The sequence below is a fragment of the Ictidomys tridecemlineatus genome, chromosome 1, assembly GCF_052094955.1.
Source record: "Ictidomys tridecemlineatus isolate mIctTri1 chromosome 1, mIctTri1.hap1, whole genome shotgun sequence".
NCBI classification, from domain to species: domain Eukaryota; kingdom Metazoa; phylum Chordata; class Mammalia; order Rodentia; family Sciuridae; genus Ictidomys; species Ictidomys tridecemlineatus.
Window position 1 is genome coordinate 228,117,229 of NC_135477.1, and position 23,151 is coordinate 228,140,379.

The 23,151-nt window shown below is 36.2% G+C and overlaps 1 protein-coding gene and 1 long non-coding RNA gene across 9 annotated transcripts in view; one reads left to right on the forward strand and one right to left on the reverse strand.

The window, feature by feature from the left end:
- LOC120885758 (uncharacterized) overlaps positions 1–23,151 on the forward strand; it is a 75,051-nt gene that overhangs the window by 23,826 nt on the left and 28,074 nt on the right. For 3 of the 4 annotated variants that reach the window (XR_013423864.1, XR_013423857.1, XR_013423861.1), the window contains exons 3-4: positions 105–230; positions 3,800–5,605. This is a non-coding gene — a long non-coding RNA (uncharacterized LOC120885758). Of the gene's footprint in view, positions 1–104; positions 231–3,799; positions 5,606–6,750; positions 7,819–23,151 lie in introns of those variants that run through there. The other variant, XR_013423865.1, reaches the window with a different exon arrangement.
- The window catches only part of Retreg1 (reticulophagy regulator 1), a 140,557-nt gene continuing 121,311 nt past the window's right edge, over positions 3,906–23,151 (reverse strand). For all 5 annotated transcript variants that reach the window (XM_013356119.3, XM_078016768.1, XM_078016774.1 and 2 more), the window contains 6 exons: positions 13,758–13,884; positions 11,457–11,541; positions 9,501–9,638; positions 8,713–8,777; positions 8,352–8,478; positions 3,906–6,023 (listed from right to left, as the gene is read on the reverse strand). In XM_013356119.3, coding sequence (XP_013211573.2) covers positions 5,530–6,023; positions 8,352–8,478; positions 8,713–8,777; positions 9,501–9,638; positions 11,457–11,541; positions 13,758–13,884 — 1,036 coding nt within the window. In that variant the 3' untranslated portion in view covers positions 3,906–5,529. The remainder of the gene's footprint in view (positions 6,024–8,351; positions 8,479–8,712; positions 8,778–9,500; positions 9,639–11,456; positions 11,542–13,757; positions 13,885–23,151) is intronic.

Here is a 23,151-nt window from a genome sequence, read left to right on the forward strand (position 1 = left end):
ATCCAAGCTGCCAATAGCACCAAGAGAAGACAATTTTTAAAATATAGGCCAGATTGTGGAGCTCTTTGCTCAAAATCCTTCAAACACCTACCTTTGTGTTCTAGGTCCTACAAGATCTGCTACCAGGAGGACCCTTACCTCTGATCTACTCAACCTTCTCTACCTTGCTCAACCTACTTTGGTCACAGTGACACTTGATGTTATTCTAACAAGCTAAGCAAGCATCTTTGGTTGGTATTGTTCTAGAACTCCTGTTAGTCTGCTCTGATCTTCTTGCTCACATTATAAATCTTGAAATAGACTTTCTCTGAAATTAGAGCAACCTCCTGTTAACTTTTTTTTTCTGCATTCTGTTTTTCCTCATTTCAAGAATAGAGGCTGAGGGGCTGGTCCTCCTGGCCTGACAGATTCCCAGTAAATTAAAACTGATATAGTCTCTGGCTAAACATATGCTAGCTAAATCTGCATATGTATATTTTCTGCCTTTAGTCTGTTTGCCTTTTTTAAAGAATATTTTTGGTTGTAGGTGGACAGAAAACCATTATTTATTTTTTATGTGGTGCTGAGGATTAAATTTAGTGCCTCACACATGCAAAGCAAGTATTCCACTACTGAGCTACAACCCCAGCCCTTGCCCCCTCTTTTGAAAGCTTTCCTTGAGCCAGGCACTATGGCCTATGCCTGTAATCCCAGCAGCTCAGGAGATTTAGGCAGGAGGATTGCAAGTTCAAAGTCAGCCTCAGCAACTTAGTAAGGCCCTAAGCAACTTAGTGAGACCCTGTCTCAAAATAAAAAAACATGGGGAGCAAGGAGGCTTGGGATGTGGCTCAGCAGTAAAGTGCCTTGGGTTTAATCCCTGGTACCAAAAAGAAAAGAATAAGATTTCCTTGTCCTTGAGTTCCCCGGATGATTTGAGGCAAAAAATGAAAACAAATATCCTCCATAATCCTTCAAAGTTGGCTTCAAATAACCATTTTCCTGCCAACTTGACCCTATAATATTTGTGGAGTCTTGTGAGTACTAAAAAGCCTAACCTCTTACTCTCCCTACTGCATGTAGTAACAATCTGAGTACCTTCAGAAGAGAGGCTTATCTAAATCCTTTGTCAAAAATAGTGCCTACCCCTATTCTTACCAGACATAAAAGTTCTCTATGATACTATTTGGTTATGTATTACTTTGTATTGAATTACTCCAAAATTCAGCATCAAATTTCTGCAAATCTTGATTTGAGTGGCTTAGCTGGGGAGTTCTGACTCAATCTTTGAGGTTGCAGTGAACCTGCTGCCAGGGCTAAAGCCATCTGAAGGTTTAGAATTTGACTGTGGCTGATGGAGTCCCATCAAGAATGGTGCACTCACATATTTGATAGCAAGAGATTTTGGTTTCTCACCAAGAGGAAGACCTAGGTCAACTTGAGTATGGTATCCCCTTCGCACAGAGTAGAGTCATAAAGTCTTTTTTATGACCTGGCCTTGGTCACACACAGTTATTACATAAGGTGCAATTATGCAGGTCAGCTCTATTGAATGTGAGAGGGAACTACAACAGGGAATGGATACCAGCGGAGTGGGGCAAGGTGGCCTTTCAGGACCATATTCAGAGATAGGCTACCACTCAATTATTATCACTGATTTTCCAGTTTTAGCAAACATAACCTAGCTATTTTATCTTTATTTTGTTAAATTAGAGAAACAGAGTTGTTAGGTGAACTTTCCAGAGCCCCAAAGCCAGTGGGGCTAGTTTAGAACCTTACACATTGTGCCCAGTTAACTGAAATAATAGGTATTTTTTGTAGCATTTCCATACATTTATTCCACAGGTATTTATTGGATATGAGGCCACTATAGTGCTAGACCCATCATAAGAACGTCACAGAATTTTCTTGTAAACTTACTGATTGCCTTTGTTATAATGTTTAAAACATTGGCTTAATTGGGACACAGGAAAAATAGCTCCCCTCCAAAAAAATTACTTCAGATACTTTTTTTTCATTTATTCTTAAAACATCCCAGTTTGAAAAGGGAAGAATTAACTTCTTTATTGTATGTTTAGGGAAATTGAATCATGATTTGGAGACATGGTATGACTTTGACATTGTGTTTTAGAGCCATAATATTTAACATTAGAACCAGAATTCCTATTTCCAACATTCTGTTCTAACATAAATACTGCAGTGGAAATGGAGGAATAATACACAAAATATAATTGAGACTTTCTAACTTGACTATGATACAAATGATCTGTGACAACAGATATTACAACAGTAATGTTTGCATTAAAAGTTTTGTAAAAAGTACCATTAATGTATCGTGTAAATTTGTATTCATATACTTTTCTAAAAATACTAAGTTTTTCTTAATATTTTTTTAGTTGTAGATGGACACAATATCTTTATTTTTATGTGATGCTGGGGACCGAACCCAGGGCCTCACGCATGCAAGGCAAGCACTTTACCACTGAGCTACAACCCCACCCCCAGTAACAGTTTTCACAATGATTTCCTGTCTTGCAACTAACACTCATGGAACAGTATAAAGAAATACACTAGTGGGCACTGTGGTGCATGCCTTTGATCCCAGTGGCTTGGGAGGCTGAAGTAGGAGGGTTGCAAGTTCAAAGCCAGCTTCAGCAACTTTTCGAGGCCCTAAGTAACTTAACGACCCTCTCAAAGGAAAATATTTGAAAAAAAGGTTGGAGATATGGTTCAATCCTTGATATAAAAAAAGAAAAGAAATACACTAATGTAAATTATAAACAAAAAATAAAAATATTAAAATCACTTAAGTGTCACTTTGTTTCTGGGTCTACAATCAACATGCTGGCATTTGCCATTTTTTTAAAGGAAGAAAGGCACTTGTTTTAAGTAAGAGTGAGATTCCTAAATATGTTGAGAATATTTGCTAATTGCAAAAACCTTGTAAATAAAATAAAATACTAATTCTACTAAATTAGGGAGGGGTAGTTTTTAAAAATCACTTTTGAAGATTTTAGGGTAAGGCAAAAGCAAAGGCATTTTAGAATGAGCCTGTCCAAGCCTTTGCTTCCAAAGCAAACCAACTTTTTGAGCACTGCTTTATTGTTTTAGATCAAAATACGTGATAAATATATGCTATTCCCTTTTATTATTTTGCTCAGCACTTTCTGTTGGAAGTAAGCAAAACTTCTTGACAGCTCCTCTACAATTTGAAAAGAAAAAAATCCACAGTTCACATTTTAATGACTTCATTCCATGTAGATACTACAAGCCATTTTTTGGTCAGTTCTTTTTTCTTTTTTTAGATATTGAAGAAATATTGCATCTTTTATGCTTTCATGGTAAAAGATATGTCACCCCCACAAGACTGGATCAGTTGCAGGGTTTATTTGTTACTATAGCTTAAAAGCAGACAGTGCCCTTCTCCAAAATTCACACACACACACACACACACGCACAAAACCCTTGTCAACACCCCTGTGTTTTCATTAAAAGTTTTGTAAAAAGTACCATTAATGTATTGTGTAAATTTGTATTTATATACTTTTGTAAAAATACTATTAAATTACATATGTGGTTATAATGCTATGGTCTATAAAGAGCTGGTATGTTTCCTCTATAGTGCTGATGACACATTTTTCTACCCTACCAGCTACCCATACCCGAACCCTTTTTTAGTTTGTAACATTTGCTATAGATCTATTGCTCATACCATTACACATTACTAGCCCTTGAATTGTACTTCTTATAGGCTTATTCAGTGACTTACATAGTTTAATTTCCTGGATATTAAAATTTAGATTCTTCTTGTTTTTTTTTTCAGTGAAGAAATTGAAATGGCCATTAAACCTTTTGACTTCATGACCAAGAATTTTTTTTAAGTAAAGAAACACACACATAAAAAAAAAAAAAAGAATCCAGGTAACAACTATTTTATAAATATGTGACTGTATTTTTCTTCATGTCCAGAAACTTATTGAGTAGAATTCAGGTATATTCTTCCAAAACCCACAGTCAGAGATTTTCTAACACAGGTTGACATTTGTACCAAAATGGGCAAGATAATGAAGGCACAGGCTCACTTAGTATCAATAAGGGACATCAAACACAGTCAAGAGGCACTAATGAAACATAAGCTTAGTCACAAAAAGCAAATGTTCGAAGTCTTCAGTAACTTTTCTCCCTTTAACATTTGGCAAAATTCAGTCTAGATATTTTAATACCTCAGAAAGAAAAAATAAATAAGATTCTACATTAAAACCTATAATTCATTTTTAGAAATATAAGAGATACAATGAAAGGAGGGGAATGCTGATTTCCTATATTCTTAGATTATCCTTCCTTTCTGAGGATCTCACATGTCTGTGCATCTGCAGAAATGCCAGCTCTAACTGAAGATTTATAGAGTTTATAGATAGTTGCTGACATGGTCCCTCAACACTACTAAAAGTCAAAAACTACTAAAAACAAAAGCTATCTTGGTTTCTGCTTTTTAGTCCTTTGTTTTAAACTGCAAGTCAAATTTGATTATAGGTGACCAAAAATTTTTAAGTAAAATATATATTTAACTTCTCAATAAGAAACAGATTACATATTTAGACTTCAGTGGCAAATAAATACACTTTAAAGCCAAGCAAGTTCCTCTCTTCTAACTAACAAATAAGAAAAAGTCATTTTTTTTTTTATTGCTGATGACCACATCACTCATAGAACATATCAAGAACTAGTTTCACAATTTTAGGAGACTCTTTCTATGAAACAATATAAAAGATGAAGGTTTAACTTAAGTCTAAACAGGCAGAATAGACACTCCTATTACAAACATGACAAACTGAACAATAAAACAGCTGAATCTCTGTTTGCATCATAACCATCATCTATGTGATACGTAACTACTCGCTCTCTATGGGTTAATACCACCCACTGCAAGCCTAGAGATGGCAATCAATGTAGAATGCCACCTTACAATTAAGCCTGTGTCTACAATTGCAGAGAGAACATGGAAATGTTTCAGCCTACCCATAGTACTTAAGTATGTTTTTAAATTTTTTCCTAGGAAATTAATTTTGATAGTATTTCCCAAATCCTTCAACTAAAGACATCCTGATAATTTGTCGGATACAACATGAATTCACAATTATTAATATTTTTCAGTGACAACAAAATTTTGCATGCTTAAAAATTAATTATAAGTAAAAAAAGAGAATACTTATAGAAGGATCTTAATAATTTGGTATTTGGGTATTCTTTCCTTTATGCTTTAAAAACAGCCCCTAATATTCTCTGACAACACAGTATTTATATATATTTATATATATATAAAGTTCATTTCCATGCTTATTACGTAAAAATAACTATCAGAAATATCAATCTATCAGTGTCAGCTGAAATATATCCAATTAATTCACTGCAGAAGGGAAAATAAAAATCTAAAGTAATCATTAAAGCTCACAGTTCAATTTTTTTTCCTTTTTTTTGTCTTTTTTTTTTTTTTTTTGTCTTGTTTGAAATTTTTTGGTGGTTTATCTGTGCTGCTGCAGGCTGATTCCCAGATTAATGGCCTCCAAGGAAATTTGAAAGGAAGCCTGAAGACTTCTTACTTTGCTGTGCATCTGCTTCCTGGTCTTGTGTAAGTCCCAATTCACTCTCAATTTGATCCAGCTCTGACTGGTCAAGTAATTCAAAGTCATCACCTTCTTCAGTGTCTGTGTCCTCCCCTGGGCTGGGTGCAGCTTGAGCAAGTACTTGCTGAGCACTCTCTAGCTGGTCTTTAATAGCAGCAGTCACTGCAGCTGTGATGACGTTCCCAGCCAGGTTGCTCATCAAGTGGAAAGTTTGGTCACTGTTCAGAGGAAGGGTGAGACCAGCTGCTGATTGTCTCTCTTTGCTTGGTCTGTGACCACTTTCCAGATGTTCCTTTTTTCTCTTGAGCTCAGTGGGCAAGCCAAGGCTTAATTCATCTTCATCATTTGTTCCCGTGCCATTTTCTAGAGATGGAAAATCTGAAAGATCTCGAGAGAAAACTTCCTCGCTAGGCCGGTCAAGATCTGTGAAGTGCATAATAGAAGTTCTCATTTAAGCACCAAAACAAATTTGAAATAAGAGCTGTCTAAAATCTGACTTTGATTTGAACTTTCCAGTCAACCTTGACATTAATCTAGCCTCTGGAGTCAACCTAAATCAATTAAACAACATATTGGGCCCTTCCCAAATCTGTGACACTAGCTCTCCACAAGTACATAAATATTGTATGTCCATCTGTAGCTTTTAACTTGCCTCTTAAGCACAAAACATTGCAATTATCACTTAATATTCAGCTTGTCTAATATGAGCTTTAGGATTTGACTAAAGTTTAGGTGTTCATCATAAAAATTCCATCCTGCCCCTAAAATGGGAATTATCTTAAGCCACTGGGAATATGCATGATCACAAAATTTAAAAATATGTGAATTGGAGGTATTCGTGGATTCTGATACATCACCTTTTGGATATTATCCAGCCTGAGCATTTCATACATGGAGATTTTCTTGCATATCTATAACCTGTGACTGTTTAAAGCAATGAAAAGAAGCTCCTGCCTTCTCTGTACCAGTTCAACCCAACAGCTTATGGAAGCATTTGGCTCTCCATCGATATAGCTGAAACTAGCCATGCCAAGATTCATGATATTTGTAAGCAATGTCACATGAGGGATAGACTGATTTACTTTACTTTTCTTTTTTTTTTTTTAAAGAGAGAGAGAATTTTAATATTTATTTAATATTTATTTTTTAGTTCTCGGCGGACACAACATCCTTGTTTGTATGTGGTGCTGAGAATTGAACCCAGGCCGCACGCATGCCAGGCGAGCGCGCTACCGCTTGAGCCACATCCCCAGCTCCTGATTTACTTTTCATAGAAAGTCTTTCAGTGTAACAGTGAACTCCTTGCAAAAGTGTTTGGAAATCAAATCTATTAATGAAATCCCTGTATGTTGATTGGATGATTTTTGTCCCTTTTGTTACATAAATCTGAGATGGGATGGTTAAAACCAAGTGATTGTTTTTCTTGTCTTTAAAATATGACCTCAGTTGTAGATACCAAAAGCTTATAGACCTTGAGTGAACAAGAACCAAAAGCTTATAGACCTTAAGTGAACTTCACTGTTCCTCTTGTTCTAATGCACTTTAAATACGACAAAATTGAGGTCCACAAAAATTATGTCATCTGTTTAAGGTCATACAGTGAGCTACTAGCAAGGCAAGACTACACTTGGGTCTCCCAACCTCCAAACCCATCTTTCACACACTTCACAGCCTCCTTCCTTCCCTCCTATAGAACATGTATTTTGGGAAAGTAATTATAAAACCAGGTTACTTATCCTCTTCATATAATCTGCTCATATGTTCAGTATATGGCTGAGACCATTGAAAAGAAGGTCCAATTGGACAATTAATCCAATGAGACTAGCAAAAGTTAAGTTATTGCATAAGCACTGACTCAACTTACGTTACGGATGGAATTTACATTATTAAATTCAATTTTTACTCTACTACATTAAATTCCATTTTACCTAGCTATAAAAAACAAAGAGGTTTGATTAACCTTGAAGATAAACATGAGAAACTCTGGAATTGGCTTTACTCAGGGGAACTTGCCCTCCATACTTAAATCTCTTTTAATAAATACCAGGGCCAAATATATAAAATCAGCTTTCTTCTTTCCCTCTTCCTATTAATGCTACAAGGAATGCTGCCAGACATTTCATAAGGTAATTTATATATTAAAAAATTATATAAATATATATTTTTTCAAAAACTATGTATATACATAGTTTTCAAAATAAAGAGATTTTGGCATAGACATTTTTTCTCATGTTTCTTTAAAATAACCATTTTTGAGATGTAATTCACATACCATAAAATTCACCCTTTTAAAATATACAGTGCAGTGGTTTTTTAGTATATTCACAAAGCTATACAATCATTACCATTAATTCTAGAACACTTGTATCACTCCAAAAAGACCTACTAACACCATCTTTCTCTCTGCTAGTCCCTAGAAACCTCTAGCCTACCTTCTCATATATGAACTTGTTTATTCTGGACATTTCTTATAAATGGAATCGTACAATATGTGGCCATTTGTTTCTGGCTTATCTACCTCCCCCGCCCCCAATGCTGGGAATCAAACCTGGGGCCCATGTTGGGCAAGCACTCCATCTCTGAGCTATACCCCCAGCCCAGTACATTACTTTATTACAGACCAGTAAGATTCCACTGTAGAGATATACACATTTTATTTATCCATTTTATTTATCCATTCATGATTGACAGAAGTTAAATATTTTTACTTTTACTCCATAATAAGAAGAGTATCCAGAAATATGAGCATACCGTCAGAAGTGTCTGTCTGTGGAGTATAACCTTCGGAAAGGTTGAAGGTCCCATTATCAGTCCAGGATACTTCTGAGACATCTGTGTCAGACACAGATAACTCTTTGGCAGCAACCGTGAGGCTAATCTGTATTAACAGACATACCAGTAGCACATTTTAAACTGCAAAGGAAAATCTTATGAAAAACCCACACTAACCCCTGAAATGTCATAATAATAAAACAAAGTTATGAGTATTTTTCTTTGAGATTGTTCAAATAAAATAGGAAGAAAAGTCTATCAGGAAATCATTCAGCCTTGATTTATATAAATAACTGTACAACCAAACCACCCAAACATATTGAAAACTAAACAAAAATACCTTAGGACAAAGAGCTGAAAAGTCTAATTCACTGTCATCTTTGTGACTTTTTTCTTTTTCTGCTTCTGTTGAAAAAAATTTGGAAGCTTTCAGTTTCCTGTCGAGCTTAGACTTAGTGTATTTATTTTATCATATATTCTTACCCCATATTCCCCTTATTCTCCAATGCCTCTCTACCATTAAATGTTTGCTTAAGAAATTTCACATATTTGCAAGTGTTTGCTTTTCAAAGGAAACAGTACCTACTAGTGGTTCTCATAGCATGAACCAATATCATCATCATCTATCAATACAGATTCTTAGTCTACTGATTCACAAATTCTGGGTTGGGACCACAATCTATACTTCCCCAATTTGTCCAGGTGATTCTGATGCACATTATTAGGTTGAGAACTTATAAGGTCATATACCAAGTTAAAATTTAAAAATGATCATATTGGTTTTTTCTCTATCTTTCTTCCCCTGTTATTTCACTCCACTCTTATCCCTACCGATGGCATTCTTTTTATTTACAGTTGTTCACCACATATAATAAATAGCAAGATAAAGAAATCTTTTCTCCCTCTCTTAAAATTTTAGATTAAAAAGTCAAAGTTAATTGTGTATTTGTGAAAAGAATAAAGCCTAAATAGGAAAAGGCCACATATATTATTTTTGGGGATTAGCTTCTATAATCATATTTAGTAAAAGGCTAAATGCACCCTGAAATGTATAACGGCAATTTTGTAACAAGTAGCCTGCTAATGTCTTACTTGATGCATAGAATCTAAAATTCAAACGTTACCTACCAGATCTCTCTCGTTTCTTCTGATTAATATATTCTCCAATTCCAAAATCTAGTTTCAACAGAACTGACTTGATTTTGCTGTAGATTTTTTGTCCAATATCATTACATTTAAACAGTGGACACAAAAACGCAAACAGTACTGAAATATAAGAAGGAAGAGAATATGGGTAAAATGCACTTCCTTTCAAAAGTTTACATCTTAGTATTTCAAAAATACTGTTGTCTTTATTGAAAAATAGAATTCTTTTCCTTAGGATAATGCCTCTTCCTAATTAGGTTCATTTCCTAATTTCTATTCTTCCTTGTCATGAAATATGTTTTAGTACGTACATATACACACACACACACACACACACACACACACACACACGCACTGTTTTGTAGACTTGCAATCAGATCAACTTCCTCACCTTAATACTTTTATCTTAAAATCTATAGAAAGGTTGTATGTTTTTCAGGCAGTGTCCTGAATTAAACTTCACCTCTGTTTATTTAATGACATTTTACCATGGGAAGGTTCTTGTTATCTATGATCCTCTCCTCAATAGCACTGGGGTAATCGTGTTGCTTGGGGTCGTTGTGCAGTAAAAGATGAGTGCAAATCCTCTGGAAAATACCTTGCCCATATTTCTCCTTCCCCAGCACTTCTCTTCTTTTCCTCCTAAACAATGCTGATCCAGTGGTTGATATTTTCTGAGAGTTCTATTTGGAAGATTGGATTTGAGTTCCAATCATTTGCCATTTGTGTTATACATTAGAAATACTATAAGAAAAAAGGATTGCCAAACTGAATGTATTATATTCCCTAGTGATTATTTCTCTGTTGTTCTTAGGAAATATCTAATGCAGAGGAATCATGTGAATTTTAAAAGCCAGTGTAATAAAAATGGGAAAATAAGTAGGGAAAATAAGTAGAAAATAATTGCCCTATCAAAAGGTAGCAATGACAGATCTTCATGTTTCAGGAAAAGAAGAAAATCTACACTTCTGTAGCAGCACTTTTGAAATATAGTTGACATACAAAGACTTGTACCAGCTAGATATTTGTCAACTTGGTAAGCTCTGACATACACGTACACTGAGAAACCATCACCACAACCCATAGTGAACGTAACTACTACCCCCAAAGTGCCTTCATGTTTGTATGAACCTTCTCTTTTGCCTGCAGTCACACAACTTGATCATAGGCAACTGCTAACCAGCTTTGCCAATAAAGGTTACCTTTAATTTTCTAAAATTATATATAAATAAAATCATACAGTCAACTCACCCTAATTCCCACTCAACCTAATTATTTTGAGATTTATCCATAGTGTTTCATATATCGATTTTTAGTTAATTATTTTAATATACCACAGTTTATTCATTCATCTGGTCATATGGTCATATAGATTACACTCCACTTTTGGCTCCTACAAATGAATCTGCTATGAACATTTGTTTCTCTTGGATAAACACCTATCTGTGGGGCAGCTGGGTCATACATTAGAAACTGCCAAATTGTTATCCAAAGTGACTGTACCATACCTACCCACAGTTAATGAGAATTCCAAGGGCTCCGTGTCCTTCCTAATACTTGATATGGTCAGTATTTTTAATTTTAGCCATTCTGGTGGAGGTCAATGAGATCGAATTGTGCTTTTAGTTTTTTGAACCACAGAACTCATACAAAGCAAAAAAAGTGTTGGTATATTGTGGGGGAGATACAGTTTTACTGAAGTAATTTAACATAAAAATGTTTACTTAAAATCCTGGCTTTTACAGCCATTCTTCCAATTTTAAAATATAAATACCTTTCTGGGGGGGGGAGAGAAACTTTGTGCAGGAGATTAAAGATAATCATCTTGTTTTATAAGGAAGAACTCATCCCTCCTCTTCCAAACTATGGGAGGTCTACAGACCTCTAAATGATGACATGTGCATCATATAAATTAGCCAAATACTCTATTATACTTACACAGTAGATAGCTGAGTATAACCCCAGGAATGTAACTTCCCAAGATTGTAAAAAATGTGCACACACTGCATACCAGGAGACAAAACTAGAAGTAATAGAAATAACAGGGGACAGTTATGCACAAAACTAAGACATTTGGAGCACAGAATACACATGCTATCATTTATCTATATGTGACCTATCAGATTATGGCAAATGGTTTCAAACAGCACTCTTGGTACACAGACATTCAACATCCTTAGTTCACTTTAACACTCATAATATATCATGTTGAGAGCAGAGGAGTTAATTTTTTTGAAAATGATGACTGTCATTACTCATGCCTGTGACTGTGTTACTGCCAGCTGCAAGAGATCTAAAGAGAACTGTATCCTAGAAACTTCTTTTACTCTGCCTCACTTAATGGAAGTAATGCAGTCAGATAATTAAGTCAGCAATTTTAAACTACAACTGTAAGCCCATCCAAATTTATAAACACAGCAAAACATGTTACAGAAATTAGAGGCATCTACACCAATCTAATTAATTTCACAGCTGGTAAACTAAGATAAACTATGGTCATTGTGATCCTCCTTGCTAATAGACTTCATCCACTTTTAGGACATCTAGGAACCAACTACAAATGAAATGAAACTCCTACAGTGAATCTGATCACTTTCCTGCTGTTAGTTCAAAAAAAAACTTGGTTGTTTTAAGAAAATTGTTTTTTAAATCTACAGAAGATTTCCTTAATTCCCATTAGAAAGATCAAGACCAAAAAAAATCTTATTAAAAAGTTTTCACTTGATTTCCACACTCCAGTCTTAACTATCTTCCTCTTCTTATGTCTTTATCTTTAAATGAAGGTATTAGATTAAATTGATAAGCAAGGAAAATTCATTAGTGGACTTTGTAGTAAGGAAAACAGACATGGGAGGAAGGAATACAAATCTGAATAAGAGAAAGCAAGGAGTCTAAATTTCAGGCTAACTTTGTTTTTCCATTCTTTGGCATAGTGTTTATAAGTTAACTAGCTAAAAGGAGTATAGAATTACTTGTGAAATAAAATTAACAGCAATTTCTGAAACATCAAGGGCCCTAGAAGAAATGTAGAATTCTAAAATTAATGTTTGAGGAAGAGCTGCAGAAGTTGAAGGAACAAATATAATAGCATAACTATATCCAGAATTGAGTTTTGCAAAGCAATTTCTTATTATCCCTTAGATTTTGTAGCATCATCATCTTCAGTTGATGGACCTGAGGCACACTGATACAATGCACGGCAGAAGTTTAAAGCTTAGAATCTTCTGAAATACCTTTAATCAGTTGAGTAAAATACCCACCAAAAATACATCATGCCCCTAATAGATATCTATTCTTAAAGTTTCCTTCAATGATTAAAAATTCCCATTGGAAGACAACACTGCCATTCCAATATGCTCCAATTCTTTCCAAGCACAGTTCTATTATTCAATAATAGCAAAGTCATGAGACCTCTATACATAGTACAATGACAGGGATCACAAATGCTGACACTTGTACCCTTCATTCCAACCACCCATGAATATCTAACAAGGCCTGTTGGTGGTTCTGCAGTTCATCCTGACTACAAAGACTATCAGTGTGTGTGCTCTTGCTCAGGTCATTGCTTTCCAATCCTTTAGACTCATTCAGTGGGGTTTTTCTTAAATTAGGAAAACACTTGTTCCACTTACAAATCATAAGGAATGTTTTGGCTAAAAGTTTTATTTGCTAAATAAATAAACCATACAACTCTCCAATTTTCAGAATGAAAGTGACACACTGTTACCTCTGAAAGTACCTTAAAGGACTGTGTGTTCAATTCATGTCCCTTTGACCTCAGAAAATGGGCCATTAAACATGAATGAAATTCTAAATAAGACATTTTTTTTTCTTCTTGGTTTGGCTGATACAGACTAATCACCATTCAATTAATAAGCTAAATAAATGTATATGATATATAATTTCAAAAAAAATTTGGTACTAGGGATAGAACCCAGGGATGCTTTAATACTGAGCTACACTCCCAGACCTTTTTATTTTCTATTTTGAGACAAGATCTCACTAAATTGCTAAGACTGGTGTCGAACTTTCGATCCTGTCTCAGCCTCCTGAATTGCTGGGATTACAGGTATTGTGTACCACCACGGCCTAGCACATACTAAAGTTACTGAGCCCTTGCTGATTCCAGCTTTTCAGTCATATGTTCCCTGTGTATTAAGAATTAGAGAATGTTTATGATAAAAACGTGATAAATGTACATTGCACATTTAGAACACACTCTTGTACTAGAAAACTTGCCTTTCCAGGGCTCTGCTGTTTAAAAAGAGACATTTCTTGAAGAAATATGCTGAAATTCATCCATGATTCTGCAATACAGTGGCTGAGTCTGGGTCTTTCATCCGGTTTGGAATTGATGACTTCCCAGCTAAGAAAACGAAAAGAAAAAAAAAGTTTTTGGTTCTTAACAAAAAGTACAAGCTTTAGATGATTTACTCAACATCCATGGCTTCAGCAAATATTGTTTGAGCATCTACTGTTGGCCTTACTCTCTGGAAAAGCCCTGTGAATTCAGAGATGAACCAGTCAGATACTTGCCTCATGAAGCTCATATGCCAAGAGAAAGAACTAGCTACACAATAAATCATCTATTACAATAAGGGAAACACTGAAGAGAGGAGGAGTACAGGGTTGGGGCTTTGGGATATTATTAACCAAGGAAGTTAATTTTGAGCTCATATCTGAAATGGATTAGCAGTTTACCCCCATGTTCTGATAGAAAAATGTAGATATATGTAGAGAAAGAGCTGGAATGGGAAAGGGCTAAAGTGCCACCCTGCTAACCCTACTGTGAATCCAACAAAGTCAGTCAGGAGAAGTATAACAAATAAAGCTCAGGAAGCAGGAGATGAGCTAGATCATACAAGGCCTTGTATGTTTGTTAGAAACTTTTAAACTGTACAGATCAGAAAGACACAGTACTTTTAAAGAAACTTAGGTACTAAGCATACAATCATTATTAATACTAAATACCAATAATGTATTTTCAGTATGTATGGTAGTTGGTCAACTACATAGACAACTGGTACACTCAACAGGATCTCACAATGCCCCGTATTTCTGAAGTATCTTTTCCTGATCATCATCTAGAATGTGTTGAATGTGATGCAGAGACCAGGCAGTGTGCTGTGTGTCCCTGCACTCGTTTTGCCATGAGAATCTCAGTGAGCTAAAAGCAAGAAACAATCACTCCAGGAAGAAGACATATGCAAGTTCCTAAAATTATAAGGACTCTTGCAATAGTAACCCATATAAATATTCCAAGAACTATTAGTGAACTCTCATCTGAGTTACAATTGTAAGGGCATCAGGATGAGGCCGAGCTCTGGCTTCAACCCCAATACCTCTAAAACAAATCAAAATGACCTTGGCCCATGATGTTCAACCTCACAGAAACTATATATATATAGATTGTGACTTTTTAATATATTTTGAATAGTAAAGCAATTTGCAAATTAATTAAAATTCCTTTTGAAGTATAAATTTTAATCCAAGTGAAATAGCATTAAAAAAGGCAGGGGGGCAATATATTCCTTTTTTCCCTTTGCCTTTGCCTCAATTGATGCTCTGCCAGAGAGTCACTGAGCTATCAGTGGTCCAGAATGAAGTTATTCCACCAGGTAGGGATTTGTCAAATGAGTTCCTGCCTGTCATGAGAAATGACCTTTTGGGGCTGCCTCGCTGCCCAGGAGTGTTGTGTAAGCATCAGCACTACGCTGTCTGGAATCACTAAGTATGCTACTTCCACTGGTGGTCAAATCTGCACCAGGTTTGCATTCCTAGTTAGTGACTTCAAACTTCCTGAAATAATAAGAATGCATGACTAAGAAACCACTGTCTGTAACAAAATCTTGCCCATATATATGCTTCATGGGAAAGGATTTTTATTTTACTGGAGAGCAAAAACTGCATGGCAAAGACAATATAAAGTTATTAAACTGTCGTCTTTCTTCTTAGACAACAAATTGGCACAGACTCCAGAAATACGGGGCATTGTGAGATCCTGTTGAGCGTGCTGTGTGTGTCCCTGCATTTTTTTTTTACATGAGAATCTCAGTGAGATAAAAGCAAGAAACAATCACTCCAGGAAGAAGACATACGCATAGACATATGGATATGTATATGCATAGACTTGGCTACTGGTCAGGTCAGTGGGCCACAATTCTTCATTTCTACTTTCTGTATTGGGAACATTTAAAGGTCCAACTGAACTATTTGGCAAATATATAATTCTAACCAAAATCATTTAAAAGCCTAATGAAAGGTTTTGAGTATCAAAACATTTTAAAGATTATTTTAAAGTATCTTTTAAAGATTCCTGATGCCCAGTACAATTCATTTTAAAACATGCTCTCTTCAAAGAAACAATAAACTCAAAGGCGTCCTTCAAAGAGACCACATTGTAATTCAGAATAAGAAGGAACACTTGATGTTCTTCCTGCTCCTTCCTAGAACAAGGGAGAATGGGGTGTGGCTGACCAACGTGGCATCACGTAAGACCAACCCTTTCCAGGAAAGCACAGCACTTCATGTGCAGAATCCAAACACTCAGCGGAAACTAAGATTTGTGCTTGGTGGTTGGTTGACGTTTAATACAGATGACGTCTGCACACACACAGAGTTGCTCCATAATGGGACTCTAGGTTTTCCTAGAGAGCCTTGCTTGGGAAACACATAACCAGAGAAAGGAGCTCCTGTGAATACTGGACAAGATTTGGAAAGCAGGTCTTTCCCATGGCATGTGGCTATCTTCCCACCAACCTTGGCACTAATTGGTCTATAATGCAAGGCCCAAGTAACAAGGAAATAAAATACACTTTAGCCTTCAAAACAGTTTGAGATTTTACCAAGTTCTTAACCAAAAGTACAAATTCTCTGTGACTGAAACTCATCTAAGGGAGAAAATCCTGTTTCCTATTAACATTGGCTCCTTACTTTCAGAGGGGACATATCACTTTCAGTGCAAAGGGAAATGAGGCTCATGCTCTCCTAGGTCTTCCCTTCTGTTCAGCCTCCTTCCAACTTCCTCTCACACTCACACTCTTGCCTTCATTAAGCAGGGAACTGCTACACACTCCAGCCACAAGATAAGGACACAGGAGTCACTATTCATGGCCACCAACCACAACTCATCATACTCAGTGAGTCCAGTTTCCATGGTACTCTGGGAGAAGTTCCTGTAGCTCCAGCCTCCTTAGGCCACACCAGCTTTCACGTGGCCTTTGCCCAAGTACCAGCAGCTGCAAATGCTTCCCAGTAAAGGCTCTAGCAGAGGCCATTTGGTTGTTTTCCTTCTTAAGAAAAACTGGTCAGGTGTTTTTGACAAAGGACATTTTGTAATCAAGATAAGCAATTATTTACCAAAGAAACCCAAGCCAGGGCAAAGTCCTTTTTCAGTGGCTGAGGAACATGGTCACCTGCCTAAGGAAGTAAACATTAGTCAGGTGGCTCCTCAGGCAAGCAGCCTCACTGCATCCACACAAAGGACTTCAGCTTCCAGGTAAAATTTCTGCAGATCCCTGTTAGAATACAACTAGTTGGTAGTTTGGCCAAAGCAGACCTTTCGTGATGTTCATAAAATTGGTTGTGTGTAACATGGAGCTATTCAAACAGCACTGTCTGAGCCCTACTCAGGAGATTCTGGTGGAGCAGGTCTGGGTGAAGATCAGAAACTTTCGTTTTTAACAAGTGTCCCAGGAGGTTCTGAGGCACATGTGCCTTACCCTAAAGTCACTGTGAGAAACACCTGAGAGAAATTTCCATCAAATTCCCATTCACAAATAAAAAGTAGGGAAACATGCTTCTAGGCAAGATGGTGTGGCAGGGAATTTACCAGGGTAAACCTGGTTTACCCTCCCTCCTGAAATAACCAAACACGTACAAAGGAAAAAAACAGACAAAACAGATGAAGCAATGATGTTGAGGACCCTGGGCTTATACAAGGAAGGACAGTGACCCCGCAGGGACAGGAAACCCATGAGGGAGTCTTGAGACCAGCTCCTGCCCTACAGGTCTCCAGGCCTCAGATAAGTGAAACCCACCAGGTTCCTGAGTTGAGGAGACAGAGTTGAGGGTCCAAAGAGGACACCCAAGAGACCAGAGTTGGCACAACACAAGATGAGGAAGTAGATGCTGTGCAGAGAGCAGGATCTGCAGGGGTGGCCCCTGGAGCCTTCAATGAGGACTGACCAGCATACATATTTGAAGAATATGTAGGAAGCCAGGAAAAAAGCCATTAGAAAGGACCAGAAGGATCAGTGCTTGTGCCAAGAATGACTCCTTGTCCCACCCCCAACTATACTGGAAAACCTCATATTCGTGGAGTGTTCATCAGGGTCATGTCTCATTGCACAGAATAATCAGTTCTGAACTAAATGCTTCTTTGGTCCCACCTAGCAAGTCTTAAAAGCAAGCCCCAAAAGAATAAAACTTATTTTTTAAGTAATTCAACCATCATTTGTATGAATACATTGCATGAATACAAAGTGGTAGGTTTTGTTATAAATCAAACAAACTCAATGGTCAAACAGAGATCTGAATGATTTTACTTTTTTTCTTTCATGTGTATCTTTTAAATCATTGTGCTTTAAAGATACAGTTACCAAAACTGAAAGACACAGTTACCAAAACTGACATTTAAATATTGTATTAAAAGATTTGTTTCTCTGTAGTTTAATAGCTACACACGAGTTCTTGGGCACTTTGTCCAGTTTCAGAATGCAGTGCACAGTACTGTCCATTGGAGGGAGCTAAACAACCAGGAAATGTGACAGTTGTACTCCTTAAAAACACATTGTCATTCTGTAAGAGAGGACATATTGTAGCAGCCTGATTCCTCTCTTTCACTCCAAGTGTCTTTGAACACTTGAAAAAGATGCTGAAACAGATGAATGTTGGTAGGGGAAAAATAATGTCTCTTGGTATCCCCTCACTTCACTTCTGTTCATTTAATAAATAGACACATTACCTGTTACTAGGTACATTAACTGTTACCATTCCTAGCTCCAGATATTTAGAGATGACAAAGGCACAGCCCTAAAAAATACACTTATTTCTAGATGTGACCCAGCATGATTCAAAACGTGCATGTTTGCACACACTCTCATATATGAAACTTACCTTTTTAAAATGGCACTTAATTGTATCTAGTGCTATTGAAGAAAAATAAATTTGAAAACTAAGTTGAGAATTGGATATGTGAAGGGAACCTGTTAAATACAAGATCTTTTCATTATAGTACATTTTACAGGTAATACAGAAAAATGAATTGTGTAGTCATATCCCAGTGAATTTAAAAGTCTAAGTAATATAAACAGCTGAAAGCTATTTTTCAAAGCAAAATTTATATATATATATATATATATATATATATATATATATATATATATATATTTAAAGAGAGAGTGAGAGGGGAGAGAGAGAGAGAGAATTTTAATATTTTATTTTTTAGTTCTCGGTGGACACAACATCTTTGTTGGTATGTGGTGCTGAGGATCGAACCTGGGCCGCACGCATGCCAGACAAGTGCGCTACCGCCTGAGCCACATTCCCAGCCAAAAATTTATATTTTTTTAAATATATCAATGTTCAAATTCTTTTTTCTTTTCTATTTTTTATTCTTATTTATTTATTTATTTTTGCCATACGATTTATTTTTATTTTTTTTAGTCATACATGACAGCAGAATGTATTTTGACATATAATACATACATGGAATGTACATACATCAATCATAATGTCTATTCTATTCTGCTGCCCTTCCTATCCCCCCTACTCCTCCCCTCCTCTCCCATCATTTCTCTCTATCCAATCTAATGTGACACATTTTTTTCTTTTTCTCATCACAACATCATATATGCATTCTGTATAACAATGAGGTTCTCCTTCCATCTTCCGTGCAACTCCCCTTCTCCCTCTTTTTTCCCTATTTAGTGGTAGTCTTCTTCTCGTGCTCTTTCTCCCTATCCCATTTTGAGTCACCCCCCCCCCTTATATCAGAGAAGACATTAGGCCTTTGTTTTTTAGGGATTGGCTAACTTCACTTAGCATAATCTGCTCTAATGCCATCCATTTCCCTGCAAATGCCATGATCTTGTTATTTTTTTAGTGCTGAGTAATACTCCATTGTGTATAAATGCCACATTTTTTTTAATCCATTCATCTATTGAAGGGCATCTAGGTTGGTTCCACATTCTAGCTGTTGTAAATTGTGCTGCTATAAACATTGATGTGGCTGTGTCCCTGTAGCATGCTCTTTTTAGGTCTTTTGGGTATAGTCCGAGAAGGAGAATAGCTGGGTCAAATGGTGGTTCCATTCCCAGCTTTCCAAGGAATCTCCATACTGCTTTCCAAATTGGCTGCTCAAATTCTTTCACATATTCTTGAACTTTTCATTTGAGGAAATAATTACAAAAGATAGACAATCTGGAGTAAGTGGGTGCAGGTGTGGGAGAGAGCATATGAATGAATCTGATGGTGTGGTTAAGCCCAAGTGGCAAGGTGCAAAAGCAAATCCATCCATGAACACCCCCATGATTAGAATCAATTTCTGTGTGCCTTAAGCTTTTGGCAGTTTGGTTTCTGGCATTTGTGACACAAAGTATATTGCTGCATTTCTCGGCAGACACAATGGAAAACTTTATATTAATTATGAGCTAAAGATAACTATTAAAAAGTTACAGGCTAAAATTGCAACAATTAGCCTGACTCTTTCATTTCAGTGGCAATTTTTAGTTGAAAGAAAAGCTGCAAACAGCTTACTTGAATACTTTTCAAATAAAAGCAGTTTATTAACAATTCAAGTAAAGAGGGTCACAGGCAGCATGAAATAAGAATGGCTCACTCTCCAGGCATGGGGCACTACTGGGCCTCTTATAAACTTCCTATCTCATCAATCCTCAACCTGTGAGGGAAGTATTACTTATTATTCTTGTCTAACAGATGAGATAAAGGCCCAAATTCATTGACTAATTGGCTCAAGGTCACAGAACTAATACACAATGGAATAGGGAATTGATCCATGGAACTAGAACGAAACTGTGTGGTGAGAGGCAGGAAGAACACTCCAGACTGAAGTGTAGGAATCAGAGGGAAAGAACTTCAGAGCTGTAACATGGACAGGGCTTGGGGTCAACTAAGCTAAATAAGTAGAAAAAGAAAGATCAAAAAATCAGTCTTTGTTCCCTGGTAAAACTTGGTCACAGAAGTTTAGATTCATATTTTTTTCTTTTAAAGCTCATCAGCTTTTCATAATCTGAGCCCAGCTTCTCCAGCCTAAATTACTGTACTTGTGCATGGTAGTCACAACTTCTGCTGTTATTTGCTGAGGTCTCATTGTGTACCAGGTATCACCTCAAACAGTGTACCCCACCCCAGCACTGTTTCCTAAGATCCCCTCTCCACCCCAAAGCCATTACAACACACTGCAAGAAGGACTACTGTTCTCTCCATTATATCCAAGAGAAAATAGCTGGGAAGAATCTCCTTGTTTGATCTCCATAGCATTTTGTGTTGTTCTCCTGTAGCAATTGTCTATTGTAACTGATTTATATGCTGTTTTCAATGTAGACTCACCATCAGACTTCACATTCCATGAAGGAATTCTTGGATGCTGATCTGTTTTCAGTAGCTAATAGAGACTGACATCCATGAGGCCCTCAAAATCATTGAATGAGCCAAGTATGGTGGCACATGTCTGTAATCCCAGCAACTCAGGAGGCTGAGGCAGGAGGATCAGCAATTTAATGAGGCCCTAAGCAAATGGGTGAGACTTTTCTCAAAATTAAAAAAAAAAAAATTAAAAGGGCTGGAGATGTAGCTCCATGGTAAAAAGCGGCCCTGGTTTTGATCCCCAATTCCAAAAAAATTTAATGAATAAAAGAATAATAAGTAGTAAACATCCCAAAACGAAAATATCAAAAATAGTTAACAATGTTAACTAGTAGTTAATGACATCCTGTATGTTTTTTTATTCACTTTTTTTTAATTTTTATTTTTAATTTTTAAAAATTTACATATATTAATTTTTTAATTTGTTTTAATTAGTTACGAATGACAGTACAATGATCTTGACATATCATACATTTGAATCAGATGGGATATAATTTCTCATTTTTCTGAGTGTACAGGTTGCAGAATTACATTGGTCATGCAGTCATGTATATATTTATTTTTTAGTTTTAGGTGGACACAATATCTTTATTTTATTTTTATGTTGTGCTGAGAATCAAACTCGCATGCTAGGCGAGTGTGCTACCACTTGAGCCACATCCCCAGCCCTTATTCACTCATTTGAATGTTTCTGTACATTACATGTTAGCAATAATTAGTACATATCCCTCTCTATATCTATAAAAATATAAAAAATAATAAACAAAAGTCCTCTTAAAAATTTAGAAACCAAATTTAATTTATATGAACTAGTTCTTCTTTGCAAATGGGCATTTAAACTACCTTCAAAATTAGGCAATTAAGAAATATGCTTCATATGTTTCAAGATTTTTCTGGAACTGGAAATCATTAATTCATGTAGGATTCCTTCTGGCAAAACTGAATGATTGACTTCTTCATGAGATCCCTGGTCCATGAGCACTAGGGGTATTGATGCATTTGTGGTGCTAGTGGAGAATAGAACTGGTCCCTCCTAAGTTGAGGAGATCAGAATGTGAAATAAACAATTCCCAAATCTGAACATGGGACAGAGAAAAACAAGTCCCTTTTTACTTATTTTTTTCAAGTTTTTACAGGGCAATCTCACTCTACTGGAAAACACTTTTAGATATTGTCTGTTTGTATCTGTCTTCCTCTCTCTCTTTCTCTCCCCCCCCCAACACACACACACACACACACACACACACACACACACACACACACAAGCTTCTTTCTAGTCATTTTTTGAGTTTTTCATATTTCTACAATCCATCCATAGTGCAAAAATCATTATTAAATACATGTATAAGATCTCTGGCATAACACTTCCCAAGAATATACATTACTTCACACTATTTGTGATTTTATTAAAAATAAGTAGTGGATATGGAGGCTAAACAATATTTTTTTAGAAAATTAGTTATGGCAATGTCACATATTGACATATCAAAAAAAAAAAAGAAAAGAAAAAGGATTTGTTATAACCTAGGTTGTGACCTAGTAACTGTGACAGACAACTGCTGCAACCATTACACTTATAAATATGCTCTGGCTTAGAGACCTTTCATTCTCAGCTAGTGACTAAGGGTCTCATGCTCTCAATTAGTAGTGAACATCTGTTGATACTAATTCCTGTTGAATCTTTCTTAGAAAGGTCAGTTAATATCTGGTTACAGATTTTAACATTTCTTAAGTGTAATGTGTTAGAATTTTTTTAAATCCTTTGGATAGTTATTATGTTCCACCATGATTGAGTTTACGTAGGAGAAAAAATAAGAACAGGGATATACTTCTCTGCATAAACACTCACCGAATTAGAACCATGACAAAGCAAATAGGATGTGTCAACTGGAGTATTAAATAAGCAAACACAAGATTAAGAAATTACATAGCACTCAATTTGAAGCTTTCACTTTCTCAGACCAATTAGCTATGTGAGCAGCTCCTCCTCTCAAGGCCAGGGACAGACAGGCGCCAGTGAGTGCCT